General features: G+C 44.2%; 1 protein-coding gene across 1 annotated transcript in view; it reads right to left on the minus strand.

Annotated features, from left to right (window-relative positions):
• The window catches only part of orb2 (cytoplasmic polyadenylation element-binding protein orb2), a 140360-nt gene that overhangs the window by 26078 nt on the left and 91104 nt on the right, over positions 1-23178 (minus strand). Inside the window, exon 3 of the mRNA XM_014364188.2 lies at positions 16215-16265. Within this exon, the coding sequence (XP_014219674.2) occupies positions 16215-16265 (51 nt within the window). The remainder of the gene's footprint in view (positions 1-16214; positions 16266-23178) is intronic.

Raw genomic sequence — 23178 nt, forward strand, 5'->3', positions numbered from 1 at the left:
GCAACCTGTAGCGCGTACATTGTACGATAAACCAAACAGTTTTGCCTCGTAAAAAATTCAACACCCTGCACCGAGAGAGCCACGCTTGTTGTACGTGAACACCGTCGTATAGAATAATACGAGAGCACCGTAATATCAGAAATACAACCAAATGATTTCATAAGCCCAAGGATACGCGTAATACACGACCCACTCTTGACCCAAAATTTTTTCTCGATCCGTTAGAAAAACAAAATTTCCATAAGCCCCTCTCGAGACTTGATACGCTCATAATATGATCACCGGACGGCACAAGTCTCGACACCGAAATTCAAGTCGACGTCGTTCCTCGACAATTAATCTCGCGTATAACGTCCGAGGGAGCGACAACTACCGTACAGGGATACACACCTATACCTATACCGAGGGAATTATTCCGAAAATTCCTTACTCCCTCCTCGCCTTGGGGCCATAAGCGCCTTTGACGCGACCCCGCGTACAAATTAGTAACCGGTAGTGGAAGGTACACCACTTGTACTATATAAATATAGGGTAGTTGGCAATGGTGTACAGGATTAAGGTGCTAAAGTTCTGCGAGTCATCGAGTGAATTCGATGTGCAGTACCTATATAATTATATGGTATGCCGTACGATATATATATATATACACTTAAAACTTTATCACGCTGGAGGCTCTCTTCGTGCGAAGATGTTGGATAGCGCGCTCCATGTGTATAATATAAATACGTTAAATATTATATGTCCGTATCCACGGCGTAAAAACAAGTGGGAGAGGGAAAAGAGCCAATTGCAAATTGAATTTACGTAAGGTGCTTTTCGGAAAATTCACGGTGCTCCGATGGTTTACCGATCCAACGCGAGACAAAGCTGTTTCGCGTGCGTGTACGTGCATTTGGCGATAAATTAGCGGCGTCCGCGTAATATATTCCCAGAAGATAAAAATGGAAAATCGAATTGCGGCGATAAATCTCACACCCAATTTCCGAGCCATAGTCGACAGTGTCTCTTACAAATTCGACGACGGCAATAATCACCCGCGGCACTGTCCCTCCTCTGGCCCATCGCTCGAGCCTATATGCAATTCGCTCTCTCTCTCTCTCTCGACGTCTCGCTGATTTTTGTCTGTCATATCTCCCTTTGTTTTTAAAATCCTTGACTCAAAATTCACTAGTATACTGATGTTTCGCTCACGTACGCGTGTACACCCACTTGTGAAAGTTTGCATCGCGCGTCATCATTCCGCAATAGCCGTGTAGGAGCGCGGTATGCATACGTTGCCATTTTATGATCCGCAAACGAAACGGGAGAAGAAGGCTACGAAGCCGACGGTCAAGTATACGAAGATCGCGGCTTTTACTTGCAAGTGGAGACGAAACCTTTTCTTTCTGGCGCTGGTAATACGCGTGAGCCGAGCCACAGCCGTGACAATCGAGTGATTGACGATTCGCGGGGGTATGCGGTGTGTATATTGTACGCGCGAGTCAATCGAGGAGAAGGACCGGCGAAGTGGGTATTTTGCCCGAAGGAAAGGCTTTCCCGTTGAAACTTCAGCATATGCAAAGCAGCGAGGGACCGGCGACTCGGCGAGAGATCGATTGACTTCTTCCTCGGCGGTTCGTGTCCCATTGCGCGAGTTTCTCTCGTATGGGAGTACAATATATACATACTCCCAAGGGATCAATATTTCTTTAATATGCGCATAAATAATTTCGCGTGCAATTATTCATTGGGGTTGAAAAAAAGCTTTTCTAGCAACAATAATTGGCTTGGATGCAACTGTATATTGTTGTGGATCGATCTGTGATGGACATTTGCCACATGTTACAATCGCACGACCGTGATTTTATTTCTTCTTTTTTTTCTAACTCGAGGAAAGGTACTGCTTTGACCGACAAGCGAACGAGCGCCCAAACTTGGCAAAAGATGGCGAGAAGGAGATGAAAGGAGTGCGCCGAAACACGCCGGTTCCCCTTTTTTTCGAGGCCATTTCCCGCGCATCGGACACGTGAGATGTTTCGCGGTCAAGATCTCACCGATCAAGATGCATCAGGTAGCTGGCTATGTATTACTATTTATTCCCATTCACGAGCGCCACTGTGGTAGCCGTTCTAAAAATCGGTAAACCACCTGTACACGCTCCGCTCGCACGAGTTGTCTGTACCAACTTTGGCGAAACTCGCGGGAAGGACTTTGATTTTCACTATATATAGGTATATACACCATGAGTATATTATACTCCGAAAGATGAATTTCTTTAGATTTCAACAGCAGCGAGTACGCGAGACTACGTGCCCCTATTATTACGTTAATTGCCAGAGAGCGTATTCAATTTGGCGGATAACCAGCCGGAGAAGCCCCCCCCCCCCGCCGGCAAGTTATTTATTCGCTCGGTTGGAGGAAAAAAGAGGAGAGATGAAGGGAAAAAGGGATGTAATTAAAGGAGAGCAGAGGCGGAAGTACATTATCTCGGCGACTCCTGCCCCGAGGACTGATAACGAGGGATTAAAGACTCGCGCGGGTTTTCTTTCTTTTCTCTCCTAATTGTTATTATTATTTTTCTTCTTGCTTCTTTGTCACGCACAATGGGATAATTAATCGATCGTCTGAGCACAACTTGAAAAAAAAAAAAGTTCATTGGTACGCCCAAAAGAGCCATATCGGGGCTCTCGTTTCATAAAACGATTCCCAAAACGACCGTCGTCCTCGAGAGTCCGTGGAAAAAAAAAAAGAAAAGTCTCCCATAACCCTATCGAGAAAAACAAACCAAGACGACGACAGTCACCGCAGAGAGACCAGCAGTAAAACCAGAGAGGAGAGTATAGGGTCATTAAGACGCGTCTCCCTTCGATTGCACCGGCGCGCAGGGCCATTATCGTTATACCACTGCTGGGATATACATCAGTATACATGTATATGTATATAGAGAGAGAGAGAGGAGAGTGCTCTGGTGCTAAAAATACACTGCACATATCGACTGCCGATCGATATCTGCTCGGGTATAGGTACACACACGTATACATCGAGTAGATATGGTATGTAGAGCGCGCGCATACTGTAATTGATCGTAATTTTCGAGGCCGCGGTTTAGTTCCGCACTGCAGTGCCTGCGCGGGTAGGTATACACATCCATACTATTGCCGATTGAAATTGCCGATCGCGTTTTGATTCCCGCCAGTTTGATTGATCGGAGTGCACATGGAGGTGCGGGAGGAGGGAAGGGTATAAATATGGTGTTGCGGTCCGCGTTACTGCAGTTTCAGGTATAATCCCGTAATTGACGGATGAGTCAGGGGCTTTTTTTTATATGCACGCCCGACGCGATGTTTTCATTGATTGTTGATTGGAATTGAATACACAACCGGACGCACTTTCGTTTAAAACAGTAAAAAAAAAAAGTAGGGTATCCATAAGGTGTAGATTTAGCGAGAGAGTAGATAATAATGTATTCACTGTACAGGATCGACGGTGAAGTTAATGGGATTTCCCTTATCTCGCTCCCGTGTATATATTATACTTACGATTATCGGCTGATGGACGCAAGGCGCGTATACATGCGATTGACCCCGTGGAGTCGGATAAAGACATTTACATGCAAACGAGCATCGGGAGATCTCTGTAACGGTATATTCGCGCGTAGTGTGGTTGCGCGGTGTAAAGTGGCGCTTTGCCGCTGTTTATGTACAAATATACGAACGACTGTATAATTTTGAAAGGGGGAAAAAAAAAAATCCTCGCGGAGCGTGATGGTACTGGCGGTCCATAAAACACGCGTCCCGAGGCGGTAAATCAACGTCTCGTTGTGTTTAAACGGTGTATGTATGCCCATCCGGGGTTTCGAAAAATCTCAACACTTCACTGGGCAGTCCGCCGGCAACCTCGCGTTGAAAAATCAACCCAACCGCCAAAGAGGGCGGATGGAAAGTAACTTAATCCTGGGCTTTCCCTGTGGGTAGAAAATACAAAAGTCGAGCCACTCGCTGCAGACTCTTTGGAGCTGCAACTCACAATTTTTGTTTGATTGAAATTCCGAAAGGAAAGAAACGCCTGCAATCAATCTAATCAACCACTCAATATACCGTTCATCGCATCGCTTAAGAAAAAAAAAAAAATAAAAATAACCCTAAAACAATTCCCCGCGTACCTCGTCCCATTAGGCGTAATTGAATTTCGCAAGTCGATGCGAATAGTCTGCAGACGCAAGCCCTAATCGCCGAGACAACGCGGTTTGATTTCCCGCTGCGGTGAGCTGCGCTGTTTGTCGCTGTCCCCCCCACCCCCTCTTTTACCGTACCGCTATTGTAGAATTAGTTACACTTGCACCGATACTGACACCTATACGCGTCCGTATGGATTAATCGCAGTTTTGGGACGCGAGGGGCAAAATTCGTGCTCGTGGTTAACGAGAGAGAGAGAGATTGTCTCGTTGACGCAAAGTAGGCGCCAATTGGTCGTGAATGAAAAATTGCGCGGGCACGTCGAGTGGTGCTAAAACGTTGGCTTTTACAACTCTCTCGGCGATTTGTTGTGCCGAGCTCGCGTGAAAAGCCATCCCGATTTTCCCATCGCGTGTGCACACACGACACAAACATCCGAGGAATGCTTCCCACAAATTTTCTTGTTTCAGCGAGGCAAAAAACAAAAAAACAGGAAAAAGAAGGAAACAAAAGCTGAAACATGCAAGAAAATGGTATTAACCAAAAGAACATCTATATACATTATAGGCATCGCTTTCTTGCCGTAAAATCCATCGCTAATGGACCCGTACGAATGTAGATAGGTACACTCTTAGCACCGCGCGCTAATTACAGGTCTGCATTCCTTCCCGTTTAATTTAATTACACGTGCCCCCCCCCCGTGCATTTTCAGAGCCGCTACCTGTTGTACGACTCTCCTACGTATGGGCCTGGAACATGTGTCGTGCAGCCCACGTGTATATATACAATATATAATATACGTCACGACTAGACGCGCTAGTAGAAAGTTCGGATACGTATGCACTCTCACGTTGCGAGTTCGCGTTTGTGCTCGCGGTGAATAATATACCATCAAGGGACCTCCTACATGTACAAAGTCCGATTAGCCAGAATTAGTACCTACTTTTAGGTGGGTGAACGCGGAATCGAGGAATGCGTGTACGCACGCATTTGAAAGCATCGTTTTAGATGTACGCGCAAAATACGCGCGCTTGGATGTTTGATGATTATTAACATTTTTCTCCTCATTTTCGTCGTGTTACACTGCAGTTGTTGCCGTATAAAGTATCGAGTGTTGCGTGATTCGGTAATTTGATGCGATGAGCGGCTGATGTTGCGAAACGACGAGTGTATTAACTCCCGATGCTGTTTTCTAAAATACACACATACGCCTCCGGTGGAGAGGAGTTCCGTGTGTATATACGTGCTGTTTTATACATTAATTGTATCGTTTGGCATTCCAAAGCCATAAAATGTGTACTTCTATGACACGCCGCAGTGATGATGGACGCGTCGACATTTTTCGCGAAAAATTCTCTCTTCTTTTCCTCGGCGATGCGTCGATCAACGTTATACAACCGGCTCACGGTGTTTTTCTCCAAAAAAATTTTCCCGTCGTCGTCTTAGGCGTCCATTAATTAGTACGAATAGTACAAAGGGAGCTTATTCGCGAAACAAACGGCCAATCATAAATCCAGCTTTCGCAATCTAAGATCTAATCTCCGGCGCCGGCGGCGAGGCTGGAAAAGCCTCTTCTCCAAAAATATATATACAAAACTTCCCACTCCCCCCCTCCCCCCATCTTTTATACCACCAGTATTATTTTCCAATTATTCAATTACACCCGAGTATACGAGTTGGTATAATACACGGCGGTGCTAGACAAAGACAACGCGCAGATGTCCTCTAATGCATTTCGACAGATGCCATTTAAGGGGACCCCCCCCATCTCTCGTCTTTGCGCGTTCACGTGTATCACGTATACCATCGCGATACGCGTGTACATGTATACACAGGCGCCGAGCAATTAAAACCAACAATTGCACCTCGCGCAATTAACGGTAATTACTCGCCGTCACCGTTGCGGCTTCTGTATATATATATATACACCTATGGACGTACATGGAAGAACATCAGGCGACACAATCTGCATTCGTGAACTACTTTCGCGTGTGCATATATATGTGGATATGCACAAGGAAGCGCCTTACAATATATATTTTGTGTTCTCTGTATACGTGACTACTCTAGATGGGAGATGAGAATTAAGAGACGGAAAAAAAAAAAAAAAGCGGAGGAGAGGGAGATATATATCTCTGTTTTAGGCCTCTGTTCCACGCCAACTGTGCCAACAGCGCACGTGTGCACCTTCTGCTCCGTGAGTTTTCCTCCTCCTGCAGCCACTCCACTCCGCTCTTCTCTGAAGATGTCGATGAGGCATCTCTCTAATGTATATACTGAATTTGCCTTCCCCTCCCCCCAAGCTAATAGCACCGGTTGGGTAAACATTTTTTACGCGATATACCCACCAGCCGATTACGTGCACTTTTATGTACGCGAGATTATACCTATACGCATATATATGCATCGTCAATTGATTAATTTAACGACACAACAAACGGGATAACGAAACAAGGACTGGATTATTTTTACAAGTGCAAATGATGCTTATAATTATTGTATAGTCTCGTCGTGCGTCGAGAGTGTGTAACTCGGCAATTTAACACGTCGTTAATCAGCGTAACCTTACGTATACGATTACAAAGGAGACACGGCACATACAGTTGCGTACGTTCATATATATGTTGAACGTAAACATCCATATTGTGCATAAGCGAGTGTATACATGTATTTGCGCACGTACACACGCGAACGAGTAATCATCGGAGGCACAGCGCATTTCATGTTATGTACACACGGTTACGCCCACACTGCACCTATATACATGTGAATATCATCACACGCGAAAATTACAGTGTCATCGCGAACGGGAGGCGTACAGATACTTACGTGCTTGTGTTTGGAGCAACATCCATCCACGCGAAGCAATATATATCGTACACCTAATTGCATCTGTTGGACGCGATACCTTCCGCCAGCTGTACCTTATATCTTTCGTCCTTTACATTATAATATATACCATCGGCTACAATTACAGGGAAAGTGGGTTAATCGGGGACTCTGAATCCGCAACTCGATCGAGAGGAGGGAAAAAGTTGGCTGAAGGTGCAAGAAACTAATCTCCCCGGGGAAAGAAAATCATACAGGTATATAATATACCAAAGGAGCAAGTCGAGGGGACCGGGTCGAGAAAAATGATAAGAAGCTGCACGGGGAGAGTTCGGCGAAAGTAAGACGGATTAGTTTGGTAAGGGGGCGGAGGAAAAGCGAAGGGTTGAAGAGAACGAGAACTCCCCCTGGGAGGGGTGGGGAAGAGTTATGGCTCGAGGAGCCAGGTGGTACAGCCGGAAGTCCGCAATTTGCGAGGCGCTTCCGTCTTCCCGACGTGTACACGTTCGGTCTCCCTCGTGCCATTTGAATAATCCCGAGTCTTATCTCGTCCCGACTTTGTTTTTTCCGTCCTTTGGCCGATTTTCCGCGGGTCCCACTCGTAGGCGTCGCCGCTTCGACCTACATAATCATCTTTGCGCGCCATCGAAAATCAAACGGAATTCATTATTCCCGACACGTGGGACACGTAGCGAAATTTGCAAGCGAGCATCGTCCCTCGCTTCGGCAAACTAGTTGTTATTCCCTCCGCTTGGCGGAGGCTGGCTTTGGTAATTTGTCGGATCACAACGAGACCTGTTTCTTTTTGCTCGTGAATTTCGGATGATTCCAAAAAATGGTCCACGCGTGTAGGCTGAGAAAATAAGGGTAATTAGTTTTTCCAGTTGATTCCCATATTATATATACATCCGATGCTTTTGCCCCTTTCTCCATGGCATACGTAACGTGGTACAGGTGTACCTTGTGTACCTTGTGTGGGTTGGATTTTCCATCGCGCGATGCAACGAGGGGGAGAGATCTGTTTCGCTCCGCTAATGAGACGTAATTGATTTTACGAAGAGATTTTACAAAACAAACTACCGCGTATACATACGTGCGGTGTGTGTAATGTGCTTCGACGCTTATTTGCAAATTGATTAATTTATTTGTTTGCGTGACTTTTTAAAATATTTTTCCTTCCTGTACCGCCGTGGAAACTCTCTAAATTCCAACGGGATGAAAAAAAGCGCGGTGGCCGTTTGATGGGCAACTTTCAATGGGCTCTAATATTTTTCCGTTGCGCTATAAATGTGGCGTCGCGTGTCGCTTTTTAATTTCGCGTCGTTAGGGGGGACGTGAGAAAAACGTGTTTAGGCTCCATTAGAAAGTAATTATTATTTTTTCATGATAATTGGGAAAATACACGCAGAGGTGATTAAATTTTCCATGGCGTCCTTTCGTCGCGTAATACACAATGGAAGACGAATCTCGCGTGGCTCGGGATCATAATAACAATCGAATGAAAGATACGATTGTGTGTACGTTTTCGCGGCGAGCTGTGCAACTGTACTTTAAGATTTTGAGGGGAATCCCTTGTAACGAGACGCAATTAATTTTAGAAACCACAAATGTAATTCGCCTGCTTTCTTTTTCATTTTTATATTTATCTCAATTTGTTTTTTCGTAATAAAATATATTTCCACGGTAAGTACCATTCTTTTGTTTCGCAATACTTTTCCATTACTCAACTTGATTATTTATGAGCAATAAATAAGAATAATCTTAAAAAACAATCTTGCATAATTACCCATGCTTTTGCTCGAAGATTACATAATTAGCCTACATTTATTTACATGAAGCCTTTTTTGTTTTCTCCCACTCTCGAACGTTTGTTAAATTATATTGTTCATAAAAAAAAAAAAAAACAACAACAACATTGAATTAACCACACATTTTGTGTGTCAATGCAAGTGATTGGTAATTGCCAGTCTCCTCAATTTTTCGCACTATGACGCCTCTGGGGCGTAAAAAAAGCGTACGACAGGCAGGTGTATTGACCGGCAGAGCAGAACAATTCGATTACCATCGGCACTCGCGTGTATAGGGCTTCAGAAAACTCGAGAGACGCTCGACGAGCGCAAGAGACAGGCGGAGGGGAAGAGAGCAAAGAGTTTTCCTTGTCCCGCATTTCTCGCATCCTTGGCAGAGTTTCCATTTTCCCGATCGTTTAATACGCAGCGCAAACAGCCGGAGATAGACACACATTCGTACACACGGCGTTTCGCAACGGCGATCTTTTTTTAATGGGATGCCCATCCGAATCGAGAGGGACACAATATATTTGTTATGAATATTGCGCATAAAGTGAGATTTAATAGCTGATATAGGAATAGCGTTATTGTTTCCTTTTTTTTTTTTTTTTTTTCTTTATTTCTCTAAAATTTCTAGGTGAATCACAGCGCGACAATAGCGCGCGGCGCAATTTTTCGCTGGGCTTTATCTACACTTTTGCATGTTTATTGCCGCGAGTGATTCCACCGGTTTCCACATGCTTCTTGGCACACTCACGTCGATCCTGACGTCACTCTTGGAATTACAGTCGCGCGAAATCATAACAAGAGCACAAGTATCACGAACCATTGAAAATATTTTGTTTGGCTCGAGATTTATAGTTTCACTTTTTTTTTTTTTCCTTCCATCCTGCCAATCAGAAATCCAGCTGCTTATCCATGGTCCACATACTATTAAAAAAAAAAAAAAACTTTTTTTTTTCTTCACTCAACGCAATTTGAATGAAATTTAAAAGATAATTCGAACTCTTCGCGATGCTAATAAATAACTTTCGAGCTAATGCAGATTGGTTTATTCATCAAGAACACATACAATAGCGCGAACGAAGCTTCTATGATGATTGTTTGAAAGGGTCGCGTAAACCACGAGATACATATATTTTATACCGCAAAACTGATGACGCGTCACCCGTGATTCAATCATTTCTTTTTTTTTAAATTCTTCTTTCGTACTTGTATCATTCCGAAGAAACGCGTTGATCCGAAATACGCGTAAACGACCTACTTTCATCCCACGAACAAGACCCATCATCCTCTGGTTGAGCAAACACGCCCAGAGAGAGAGAAAGAGTCAAAACGCATATATTTCAAACACACGGAGCTCGGTACAGCGGCGTCTATACCTCTCGAGGCCATAAATCTCGTTCCTCCATAGGGGATGATACAGCTCTCGCTCAATATTTGCGGAGGTAAAGGGCGTGGGGGGGGTGTATAATGTATGCACACGTACGGATCATGGCATGACTAACTTTAATCTCGTTCGATCGAGCGAAGAAGAAGAAGAAGGGAAAGTACCTACAGATCCAACCCCAACCCGAAATGTGTGTACAGATATACCTCCTTCTATACGTGTACACGCGTACACAGAGAAGAGCGACGGAAGATTACGGCGCGGATCGATGGGTACAACACGTATATATATGTACCATCAGCTAAATGCGCCGACGAGCGCTCCACTTTGCTCCATCGGCTTTTCCTTTTGCGTGGAACGACCATGAGAGAGAGAGAGAGAGCGGCTCTGTCATTTCAGAGATGACTATTTGAAATGCTCGACCGGGACAGCCGGCCGTACGTAATGATGGTTATACGTGTTCGGACTATGGGTGTACAAACATATATGTATATAGGTGCTCGGGTGACGTTCTCGCGAGATGTATATATTATAGGCACACGAATGTTTGCCATTGGCTTGTACAACAAAGCTGCAGGTGCACGAGGAATAATACGCGCAGCGCATGTAACATTTCACGCTTGATTTAAGTGTTTTCGGGATACATATATGGGTACCGAAATGACAAAAATTTCACACTTTGATGGACCGACAAGTTTAACAGTGTACATTGTAAGTAGGAATATAATTTACTTGAGAAAGCCTTTTATTGAAAAAAAAAAAAAAAAAAAAAAAAAAAAAAAAAAAAAAAAAAAAAAAAAAAAAAAAAAAAAAAACACTTCTACAGGACAGCGGAAGTGTGGCCAAAAGCCTCGATACAAGTGTCCGCAGCGAGGGGTAGGTATAAATATAATGGATATACACACGCGTAGAGCACAGTGTACGGGCGGTAGCAGCGATTTCCCTTTCATTACGGCAATCAGCTGATAAAAATTGCAGAACAATGGCCGACGCGTGCCGCAACGAAACCACGCAGGATGGAAATTTACACGGGCACGCCGAGGTATAGAGAGAAGAGGGGTTGCAGACTGGCTCCGGAGAGAAGCTTCGAAAACCCGGGGTCTCCGGTGGCTAATTCATGTATTGTTTCGTAGGGATGGCCCATCCGCGCGTCCACCGCGTACACGGTATATATAAAAGCGCGCGGGTGGCGTAGCCGGCGAGGAAGCTGGGAAATCTGCATCCGCTGAATACGCAACTACTTTGGAGCTCCCCGTATGCCAGCGCGAGGGTATACGTCTGGAAAATTGCTTCTCGGGATTTCCCTCCCCATGTATACCAGCCAGTAAATACACACACGTCGATGTAAAAATTCAAAGGCCCCACTCGTAGGTACAGCTGAGTCGGAGGATATTACGGGCAGGGGAAAAAAAAGGAAATCAGTCCACGAACGCTGACACGGAGATGAATTACATCCATAAGCGTATAATTTCATTGTTTCAGTATATAGGATACCAACGCGATAAACCGAGTTATCTATTGGAACGAACAAACGCACACATCAGGTATAGGAGCGCGAAAAACGGAGGAAACCTCTCGGTGCATAAATACGCGATCGCCGGGGATTATAGACCAAGCTGCGGTCTAGCGTGTAATAAAAGGGGCCATGGCGATAAATACGCGCTTAATTGCGCGACCGCGGAAACATGTGCGCCGCTGCGTTTTATTCCACGGGTGCACGGAGCGCGCCCGCGCGTGCATAAAAGTGTTCGAATTGCCGTGTAATACGCGATTGTGACGTAAACCTGGGAGAGGAAAAAAAAAAGTATCATGTAGGCGTACAACAGTGGCAGCCGAAAACGTCGATGTAACGACGACTCGGCTGTATATATATATATATATTTTTTTCCAAATCCTCTCGTAACTTCCTGCGTAGTGTATCTCAATTTCAGCTCCTCGGCGACGTAAGAGCGCGCAGGAGTCGTAAAATTGTAGGAATTTTTTTTTTTTTTTTTTTTTTTCTCCATCATCGAGAGACACGAGCTTCGGTGCGTCGCCTTTTGAACAAATAAACATGACCGAGAAGGAGAAAGGTGTACACTTGCGCGCGTGTGTGTATACCTTCTCGAGGAAGAAATAATTACTCGTAAAGGTACATTAGCTATACTTTCTAAAGTACCATACGGACTGACAGCCGCCTTTGCGGGCTATACGACTGATGGCCGCGGCTAAAAATTTTGAGCACGCGACTGCTCATCTCGCCGCATCCGCGTGCACCCTACATTGGCTTTTATATAAGTTTCGCGGATCAGTCACTAATCGCGAACTTGCCCGATCCCGTTCGGAAGCGATTGTATTTGTTCGATGAAGAAAAATAAAAAAAAGGGGACGATTTAGCCATTTTACTAAACAAGAACAATAAAATGAGGCTCGTTTGCAATAGCTCTGGTGAATAATTCAAGCGGCGATTGGCGCGTTTAATTAGCGATTCCAGCGGCAAAACCCGCCTCTCACGTATCGAGAAGAAGAAAATCACGGGCTCGAAAAGCTCGAAAATTGCACGACAATTGACTTTCCTCGTTTCCGATGTAGCCGTGGCAAGCAGCTTTTTCTCGAAAAATATATAAAAAGGAGCGCGGAGTGTGTAGGTACACGAAACGCCGCACTTTCTTCTAATACATAATTTATCGGGCTCCCAGGGCATTACACACGCAATTAGCGCAATGAAACACGCGCGTGTACCTCGCGATCGGGCCAACAAATAAAAAAAACACGGCTTTTCCCCTCGTTTACAAACAATCGGGAGACGACGCGTCGTGGATGGGAGGCGGGTGAACGGAAGAAAAAAAAAAAAAAAAAAAAAAAAAGATACCGTAGAAACGGACACTTGGGCGTGCGCGCGCGCGGATTCCGGAAGTTTGGATCGAGAGCCAAGGCCACACGCGCGAAGGAGAGACAAAAAGAATAAATTGCCACGGGATGTTTTTTTTCCGTATCCAGCAATTGTTCTGCTAGACGCGTGTGTCTTATCGATGAGAAAAACTCGCGGGTGCGCAAAGATACACATTGGAATTATTACTGCGCTGATACGAATTTCCAACTCCGTTGCGTCGGACGCTCGATTGTTTTTCACTTGTTGCGACTAAGTATTTTTTGTTTATTCGATGAAAATCCAACACCTCGTCGGAGTAAAAACTAACCGAGATAAACTGATGAGACTCGCAATGGCCCCAATGGCACCGTCGGACCAAACAACGGTTGAAACACTCATATATATATATATATGGGTATCCAATAATGTAAGCTCAATATATTATGCTCGAAAGGTCGGAAAAATACCTCAGAAAAAACAACCGCGTATACACAAATACACATATGTGGGGCATGGGTAAACGTCCGCGGGACGAGGGGGAGGGGGGGTACAGAAAAGGCTTTTAGCTCTAATGCGCCACTTGGCTGCGGGCTCCTCTGCGGTTTCGGATGTCAGCGAAAAACTAGCAGCCTGTACACAGCCGCTCTACACATATACGCTTCCACGCGCATCGATCTCTCATCGCACGGTGGTCCCTCCCCCTTGCACGCGCTCTTTTTCACATCCCCCCCTCCCCTCGTGGCACAATGAACCCTTTCTCGATGCGCTAACTCATACGTGGCTTTTATCCGCACGCAGCTTTTTTGGGTGATGGGCTTTTGGTGTTCGGTACACGCGTGTGCGTGTGCTTTTACCCGTGGCGGCTTGCCGCAATTTTCACGTGTTTGCGCGCACTCTCGATTGCCAACGCCGATGATGACTACCACCCGGGATATCGCCTATCCGTCTTGTCCTCTTTATTTTTTGGGAGGGTCGGAAACAGGGGGAGGATCTGTATTTACGTGCCTGTACATGTGTATGTTACCCTGCGTGGTGGTGTTGAGGGAGGGGCGGTCGATGAAGTCAACACCGCGGAACTGTTGATGGACATTTCGAACGTTCACGCACTGATTGTTTGCCCATTGTTGTATAGAACAAGGATGGATTGGCCAAGGATCGAAGGAATTTTTTTTTTCTTCATTTTTTAATGCCGTTGGAGTGGAAATATAATCGCTGATGTGCCTTTTGCTCGAGCCACCGTCGTTATTTCGGATGAATGGGCCGGGAGAAAACTCGATCGCTCGTCTCGTCAGCGCGGACGCCGTGAAATCGCACACTGAATTTCGCTGATTCTAGAACAATCTATATATGTATATGCTATTGCTTGGTATGACCACGGTTTTAGTTTGATATACAACGTATACGGGTAACCGTTGGTACGAATGAATTTAAATTGAAATTAAAGTCGAGTAGCCGATGAGGTGGTATATTTATTTGACGATCCGATCGAGCGGCATCGAAAGAAACGGGAAAATTTGCAATGTGGTACTCTAGTTTTCGACCAACAGCTCGCACGTAAGAGCCTTCGGCTCGCGTTTCACCGCGCACTTTTCACTTTCAATTAGAAACTGAACTACTTTTACCGGCGTGACGTTAAATGCCATCTTTATTCTCTCTCTCGAGACTTTTAAGGGGACGCCGATTTTTCGAACGATTTTACCGCTTGTCAATTTCGTGCGTCGGATGGTTAAAAATAAACTCGGCCGCTGTATTTTGCCCAAAGATTTTCAGGGGTGTATATACGAAAGGGAGTTTCGCAAAGTAAGTATACACACTGCGAGGGAAAGTGATATTTCAAGAAATGCCCGGGCGAACGCGGTACTCCGTCGTCATAAAACACCTTAAAAGCACATAATGCATGGTAGGTCTAAGCCTCCGACGTATACGTAAGAGTAAGTATCGGCTTACCCTCGCAGTTTTGCGCTGGATGTATCGTTCATCCTCTCTTTTAACGTGAAACTCATACGGCAGTATAGTACAACAACAGCACTGCCAGCAGCACATTTGTAAAAATATATTATTTCATAACAATGGCCCTTTATTTTTATCTGACGGTAAATTAAACTTTTTGTAAATCGATTGTTTTTTTTTTTCCCCAAGGAAAAGAAAGTGTCACTTGAGAGAAATAATGTACAAATGGTTATACCTTAATACTCCGAGGTGGAACTTTCAAGATTAAGTATACAGTATTATCGTGCTACCCCCACCGTTTCGTTAATTATGATACAAAATTATACTTCTGGAAGATTCACAACTGAATGGAAGGTCTTGGAAAGACTTGTCTTTTTTTTTTTTACTTCTTCCGAACTAGTTGATTCGATTAAACCTGCGCCTCTTTGTGTTTATTACATTTTATTAACGAACGCAAGATAAACATTTTTTTTAAACACGTGCAATCTCACACCTTCGATGGGATTTTTATTTAGCGTTGTAAATTGTCCTGTGTGGGTTACGGGGGATATGAATGAGTTTTACTGCCGTGTTTTTTTTTTTTTTATTGCTCTTTTTTACTTGTGTGACCAAGTTTCACTTGCGATGGCGTATACATAGTTCTATTATTTAGGATTTTTATCAAGCCCTTTTTATGATCGAGATGTGGTGAGCGACCAATAAGTGATTTAATATTACGTTAAATAAATAATTACAAACATAGTGAGGTTGGGAAATAACGAGCAGTTTGAGGCCATTGAGTAATAAAAAAATTCGAAGAAACGCAGAACAACACACATAAATTGCAATCAAGTCATACGTGCATTGTACTTTCTCACTCGGTCACTCTTTATCATTATGATTATTGTTATTTTTAAGAAAAAACAGGTTTTGTCCTTGTTATTACACAAACAACTACTGAAATATCGCGCGACTCTGGCAAAAAAAACTATAAAAAACAAAAATAAAGCTCTTAAGTATTTCATTTGGTCCTGTTGTACATGGACTTCGTGCGCCATAACCAAATAAATAGCGAATTGAAAAAAAGCAATGTTCACACTCTTGTCGAAATTACATTTTTACGTCACAACTCGTGTACAACTCAGTGAAAAAAAAGTCGGCAAAGATCAAAGGAAAAGGAAAGAGTGCGTAGGATGAGAAAAAAAAAAAAAAAAAAAAAAAAAAAAAAAAAAAAAAAAGAAAAACAAGAATAATAATAAAAAGATACTCACCGTGCAACGACGCGAGTGTTTGCAGCGCCGATGGATTGCAGCTTACGAATCCTGAAACAGAGAAAGGACACAAGTTCAGAATTAGTTTCTTGATGTATTACAGTGTATTATATTATACGGTATTGCGGCAGCACCACAGAACACGTACAGCCCCGGGCAAACTCGGAAAGGACTTTTTTGCACGTAGTATCCGTATTTCGATGCAAATGAGGAATATACAGAAAAAGGGAACGACGTTATATTCATTTCTCCTTTTTTTTTTATTTTTTTATTCTCTCGGAATCATGAATAAAATAATGACGCAATTTTCTACCACTTTTTCCTTTTCATGTCTTTGTTTTCAAAGCGAACATTTGTTCATCTACAGAAAAAAAAATTCAGAATTTTCCAAAAGACCACAAGCGACCGCACCTCCAAGCCGTACACATTGTGATTTCTTATGAAAAGTCTTGACGTCCTCTCGTCTACTCGTATAATAAAATTCGTCACACACATGGGTGTGACCGCATCGGGAGAAAAGAAAGGATGCAGCTTCTTATTCGGAACATAAGAATATATTATCTAGAATACCCACAAATGTCACCAACTCGTGAATTGTTGCAAAAGGCTAAAACGCCCAAACACTCGTCTACTAGGTAAAATATCGTGGGACCGGAATAATCGCAAGGCGTGCAAAAAAAGGCCCCCGTGCGTAAATATACAGGTACGTGCCGTTCTTCGCGAGAAGCGCCATTTCGAGGGCCGACAATCAGGAACTCTCTTGTACATTTAATATGTGCACACACACGTGCGCGCTCGTACAGCCGGTGAAAGGACTCGCTTCTCTCGCGCCTCCGTGATACATAATACGCGTCCTTTCTGCTCTTTTGCAGTACGAGTGTAGGTGCGCTCGCCATGGGCAGAGGAGGCGATAATTTAATTACGCCTTTTCGAAAGTCGCTCTTATACCGTACTCCTTTTTTTTTTCTTCGTAGGGAGCCTTTTTTTTAAATTACAGCCTTCGAATAAAGATTATTTACTCTGAGAAAGTAGTGTAGGTATACCTACGCGTTGCAAAAAAAAAAAAAAAAAAAAAAAAAAAACAATTTCGAAAGCGCGGCTTCGAAAAGTAATCGAGTTGTCGCTAGGATTTAGTACAAACGGACGTTGGATTTCGTCATTTCCGGTGGACGCTCTCGAAAATATACACACTCAGACACTACACGCCTAGTTTTCATTTGTGTAATTTTAAATGCTGACTTTTTTTGGTAATGTTCACACCGAAAAATCTCAATTCAATCGGTACGTTCCATGGTCCGCTCGCAAAACTAGAACGCACAAATCATGCACCTACACAATGCACCTACATCGCGAAATTTGCTCGTACGCGTATCTGGGTCAGGAGGATCCCTCCGTATCGCTCGAACGTTTCAAACACCTATCAGCGCCAATCAAACAATCGCACCACCGGCCAAGAGAGAAATCGTCACCTTATATTCCCTTCCTATTTACATCTTGGGTACACTATACACGTGAGCTGGAAAGAAGCACGAGCTGCGATAAATTTGAATTTTCGCGCGAAATCAATTTGTCGGGCTAATCGCCGGTAATTAATCAAAGTCCAATTAATCTTAAATCCATCTTCCAGCCGGGATGTGCTCCTCGCGCGCTTTCTCGCTGATCCACCGGACGCGCGTCCCATCTATCATCTCGTCGCCGGCCAGCATCGTCTATAACGTTGCCTACACATGTTTGGTGCGTTTTATCTCGCTTTTTATTACGTTTCATATTTTTTTTTTTTTTAACGCGCTTACGTGCGTCTTGGTCGCGAGGCGTTAAAATTGAAACCGGTCGTTGCCGGTGATTGACGGACATACGGAGTATAGGTATATATGTTTTTGCGCCGTTGCGTCACGGCCATAATCAATGGTATCGTTACGCACCCGTGACCGGAATGGATTTTTATTTTTCTCTCCGGCCTTGAAAGCCCCGGGGATGAAAATCGCGCGAGTTTCTCACCTAAGCAAATTACGGGTGATGAATTACCATCGTGTCTTGATGTGTGCGCGAAAAATCGGATGAATAAAACATCTAGCCGTGAGAAATTTTCGTCGGATCGAGCGGCTACGATATGGTACGTGCTTTTGCGAAAGCGGAGCAGTATTTCGGGTGATTTTTCAAATTCAATATATTTTTTCTACACGTTGTACAGTTTCTACGGATGGTGGTTTCCTATAGTCTCGAGTGAGTGAGTATGCACGGTGAAAGAGACGCGGAGCGGAAACTAATCACGGACACACGGGTACTCGAGAAGAAGGAGGTGTATACGTACACACCACATTCGAGGAAGGAAGAATTAAAATTTCAAAAGAATCGCCCCGCTGAATTATGTCTTACGTCGGCGGGAGGCTATAAAACACCATGTACACACACATACATATGCAGGTGTTACTTCGAGTTTAAGCTCTTCCGTCGAGGCACTCTCTCGCTCTCTCTAATGAGATGATTCATCGTTACCATAGGCGTGTACTTTTAAAAGTATACACATGTACCTCTTGATCCACGCGAGCGTAGAGGAAAATAATAATGTTGACGCTGTTGTGTGCTTTACCTTTGAAAAATACAAAAAACCAGCGTATACATGGTACAGTTTCCGAGAGGCTATTGTATACGACTCGTTTTATTTCAAGCGCCTTACTGTAATAGTGAAAAATATGTATACGAGGCTCTGCAGTGATGCAAAGGCTCCTTCTAGTGTGTCTATAATATATATACCCTACCTCTCTGTAAAGCCAGTTTTCTTGCGAGGCTAACTTGCCTTGACGTTAAACACACTAAGTATAGAAGAGGAGCTGAAGGAAGAAAAAAAAAAAAAGGTAAAATTGAATGCGCTTCGCGCGTGAATTACACAGTCGGATTGAGCTGGGCGAGACAAGCGAAACCTGCTCCGGCAACGTCAAGTCTCTTTTTTTTCCCGCGGCTCGATCGACTCCCCGCACACGGTCCGCCTCATTTTTCTCACTCCGAGGTCTTTAACAGCAGCTTTGCCGCTCTATCGGACGGAGTGAAAGCGTGTTTGGAAATCGTCACCTGCTGCCGTTCTATTGCCGCGGCACCTACACACCGGCTTCGCGATTTTTCTGCCCCCGACCTCCTACCGTGTACGGCTAGAGTCGTCGTGAAAACACGCGTCCCACCACATCGATCAGGTCTGGTTTTAGGAGGGTCTGGGTTAATTTTCACCAGAATACATAGAGTTTCGGTTTTACCATATTTGCAATTTTATACCTCGAAAAGGGTACTTTTGGGATTGGATCGGTACTCGAGGTGGAGAGTGATCAACAAAATTTGCAGTGTAAAAAAATTTTTTTCAATAAAAAACCTGCGGATATTAGAGTAGCAAACGTTTTACACGTTTTCTCCGATAACCGATTGACTAGTAGATCAGGCGTTAGAGTTGGTCGTGTCACGGGTTGGTCAAGTAATTGCCAACAAATAAAGTATGAAATCGATTCGAAACTTGACCAGGACCAAAAGTATATAATAGTGACTCAAAACGATGAGGAGCAAACAGAGCCGAGGCTTACCTTTTCTTTACTTTTTTTTTCCTTTCATAGAATGATACAGCGTGTATTTTATTGAAGACTTTAAGCACCTGAACATATTATTTTTCCCATGTATCGCGAGAACGAATCAACCAAAACGAGAAAATAAGTATAGTTTTTTCTTTGCTCCGTGCCATCATCGCGTTGTTTTTACGCGGGGGTCTATTGTTATTTCTACGTATCCGGGAAGAAGAAAAAAACTAATTTCCAAGAAAAGAAAAATTCCATCCCTCGGTATTATCTACGAATTTCCCAACATAATTTCAGAAACTGCTACTCCACGCGAAACATCTCATAACCCAGGCACGAGAAAAAGTGTACCCCATCGAACAGGAGCTCCACTGAGGGACGCAAGTTATATAGATCGCGTAAAACAACCGATGGGCAGTGTAATTCCCGTAGAGGCGCAGCAACAGTAATGCACAACCCTGTGCTCGTGAAAAAAGCAGGCGCGTAGGGCTTTATTTTACAGTACAGGCGATGGGCGAGAGAGAGGCGAGTTCCCACGCGCCCGAGGGAAAAACACACCGGCCTTCTCTCTTTTTCTCCTCCTCCTCCCTCCGGTTGAATAAGCGGGAGAAAAGGTACTAGGCATAGTTGGACGCTCGAATGATAAAAATATCGCGTAAAAAAATCAAACATCGAACGCCGGTGGGGAGGAGGAGGTAGGCTATCTCGAAAGCTCGAGGATCGCGGCGCGGGGCAAGCTTGCCAGGCGCGTAGAAGAACCGATGCGGCCGTACTTACAAATGTTATTGCATTGAAAGATCAGGTACTACTTACTCCAGAGAGCGCGTCTTTCGTTTGTTTTTCAAACTCAAGCGAATTCACGGTCCAAAGGACCGCGGTCGGGGCGAAAATAGCAGGGTGACCTTCGTCAAGCTCGCTCGAACTTTTCCTCCATGTATAAGCTAAAAATAGAATCCGAGCACGAAAAAAGGGGAAAAAAGGAGAGAGGAAAGAAACAAAGGCGGATGATGGAAAAAAAGCACATCCGCTCGTCGCAAATCGGTGGCCAGAGGATTCCTGCTGCTAGGAGTAAGTACACCTGTACGTATAAATATATAATTCATAACGTTTCACGGTAAAGACCATCAGCAATACCTCGGAAGAGCAGTTGGTGTCCGCACATATATATTGTACACATTATATAGCACGCCACCCGTGGTCATTAGGCAAATACATACCGTACTCGCCGTCACTGCTCTTATCTGCGCCTGCAGTAAGTACTGCACACGGGAAATAGAAAGATCCCAACGACGCGACGACAGATGCGCAGCGCGAGAAAAACAGTCGTATATATAATACCCGTACCAATGATTTCGCAAGAAAAACAGGCATCAGAGCTCGAGAGGGATCATCTCGCGGAAGCGTCGCGCTTAATTTTGTCATGGTTTTTTTTTGTTTTCTTTTTCTCCTCGCTTTAGCACCGACGTGGGCTCGTATGTGAAAATTAAAAGAGAAACGAAGCCGTGGAGATTACCGCCATTATTTGCCATTAGGCTCTAGCTCGAGGTGGTAAAACTGTACGTGTATATATATGTTGTTACACGATTCGTCGCAATTGGTCTATAAATTATATAAACAGCTGTACGGCTGTTTGTCGTCAACACCGCGTGTATACCTTCCTATATGCAATATATCCCAACACTTTTGCTCCGAAACGTAATAACGAGCGCAAAAACAGTAATCGTATTAGTGTATAAATATAGAGAAACGAGCGAAAGCAACAAGGAGAGGAGGAAAAAGAAAAAAAAAAAAAAAAAAGTCAATTGAAGAGACTCAACGACGGTTCGTTCAGAGCGAGGAGTCATCAATCCGAGGCCGACAGCGGAGCACATCTATCATTTTCGCGCTCGCGGCGAGCGACGATCGAACCGAGACGACGTTCATTGATGCTCCTCTTGCCAACGCGATATATACCGAGATGCCCCTCGTCCGTCAACGCTTATATATACATAACATGTGGTTAATAGTACAGGTGCGCTTCGGCCTCACCACCATACTGTAATGTGTATAAATATGGGTTATTATTGTTGGTGCCGTCAGTTTTTTGTCACTTTGGCGAGTCATTGGCACCCCGATGTTACATCGTTTTTGTTTTTACGTATAAGGAAGATTCCGTATCAACGAATCGGACGCACTCCATCAGTCTTGATTTTACGCAACACCTACTAAAAGTTTTTTCGCCAAAACAAACTACCGTTCTGCCTTTCGAAAAATCGTCCAGCCACGATGGTACAGTCTGACCACGTACAGTCCATCACGCAAGCGCGAAAAGGGCTTCCCTATACGTTATGAGCTGTAGGCCTCTTTGAAAATCCTTGGGTCCCACGAAGCCATTACTCCCGCGATACCACGTTCCTCGGAGGTGGAGGCGTTCGACCGCCACTTTTTTTTCCCCCCCTTGGAATTCCACCTGGTTGGCTGGTTCGCTGCCAAATCGCGACCGACCAATCGAACATGGACACGTACATATAGTCCATATACTACCCGTGTATATATACGGCGACCCTGTAGCCAAGTCGAAGATGTGCGAGGTGCCTGTATGTATGAAAAATGGCGCAGCGTCGCGCCAACGGATGTATATATACCGCGAGGCGATGATAAAAATTAAAAGTATGGGACCCCTCCTTCCGTATATCCCTCTCAGGTGTAGGTGGGAGAAGGTATGGATGCATTTTCGGTCCAAGAGCTTCGGATAGCGTAAATCCGGTCGGTTTTCGCGGCGAGGAGAAATTTATTGCCATTCGATCGGAAGGAGCGCGTGTACGTTTACTTGCACCTCGGTTGGACGGGTTACACATATAGTGTACATATGGAGACACGAGGAAATGAAAGTTTTTGCTATACTGTTGGGTGTAGCCGCGAAATCTATATTTACTGCACCTGTTACTTTTGCCATCTCATTATGTATATATATTATGTACACTGTAAAATATTTCCATTTAGTTACAAGATGGTTACTATGAGTATATATACCAATTTTATAAAAGGTACCTTCCATTGTTATTCGTCCAACAACAAAAAAAAACAAAAAAATAAAAATCACGTTCTTTTTTTACTCCTCCAAGAATGAAGACATCAGGCTCGACGCGACAATCCTATATAGACGTGCGCACCTGTTTGCTGCACTTTTTACGCACGCACGAAAGTAAAAAGTGCCGTTTTTCAAGCTCACGCTCGCTGAGCTTAATTATACGCTTGCCGCGAAAACAGAATATCCATATACCTTGATAATGTTCTTCCTCTCCCGATATAACGCGACGCTGTACCAATTATCGTTACCGAAATACACCGAGGCGCCATCGATTGCGATGTACAGCGAGTACGTGTACATACATATACACGGGTGTAGCGTAGGAGTCGAGGGGAAAAGG

The sequence above is a fragment of the Copidosoma floridanum genome, unplaced genomic scaffold, assembly GCF_036245765.1.
Source record: "Copidosoma floridanum isolate Cflo_tuat_1 unplaced genomic scaffold, Cflo_Japanese_pri ptg000021l, whole genome shotgun sequence".
In the NCBI taxonomy this organism is placed as follows: domain Eukaryota; kingdom Metazoa; phylum Arthropoda; class Insecta; order Hymenoptera; family Encyrtidae; genus Copidosoma; species Copidosoma floridanum.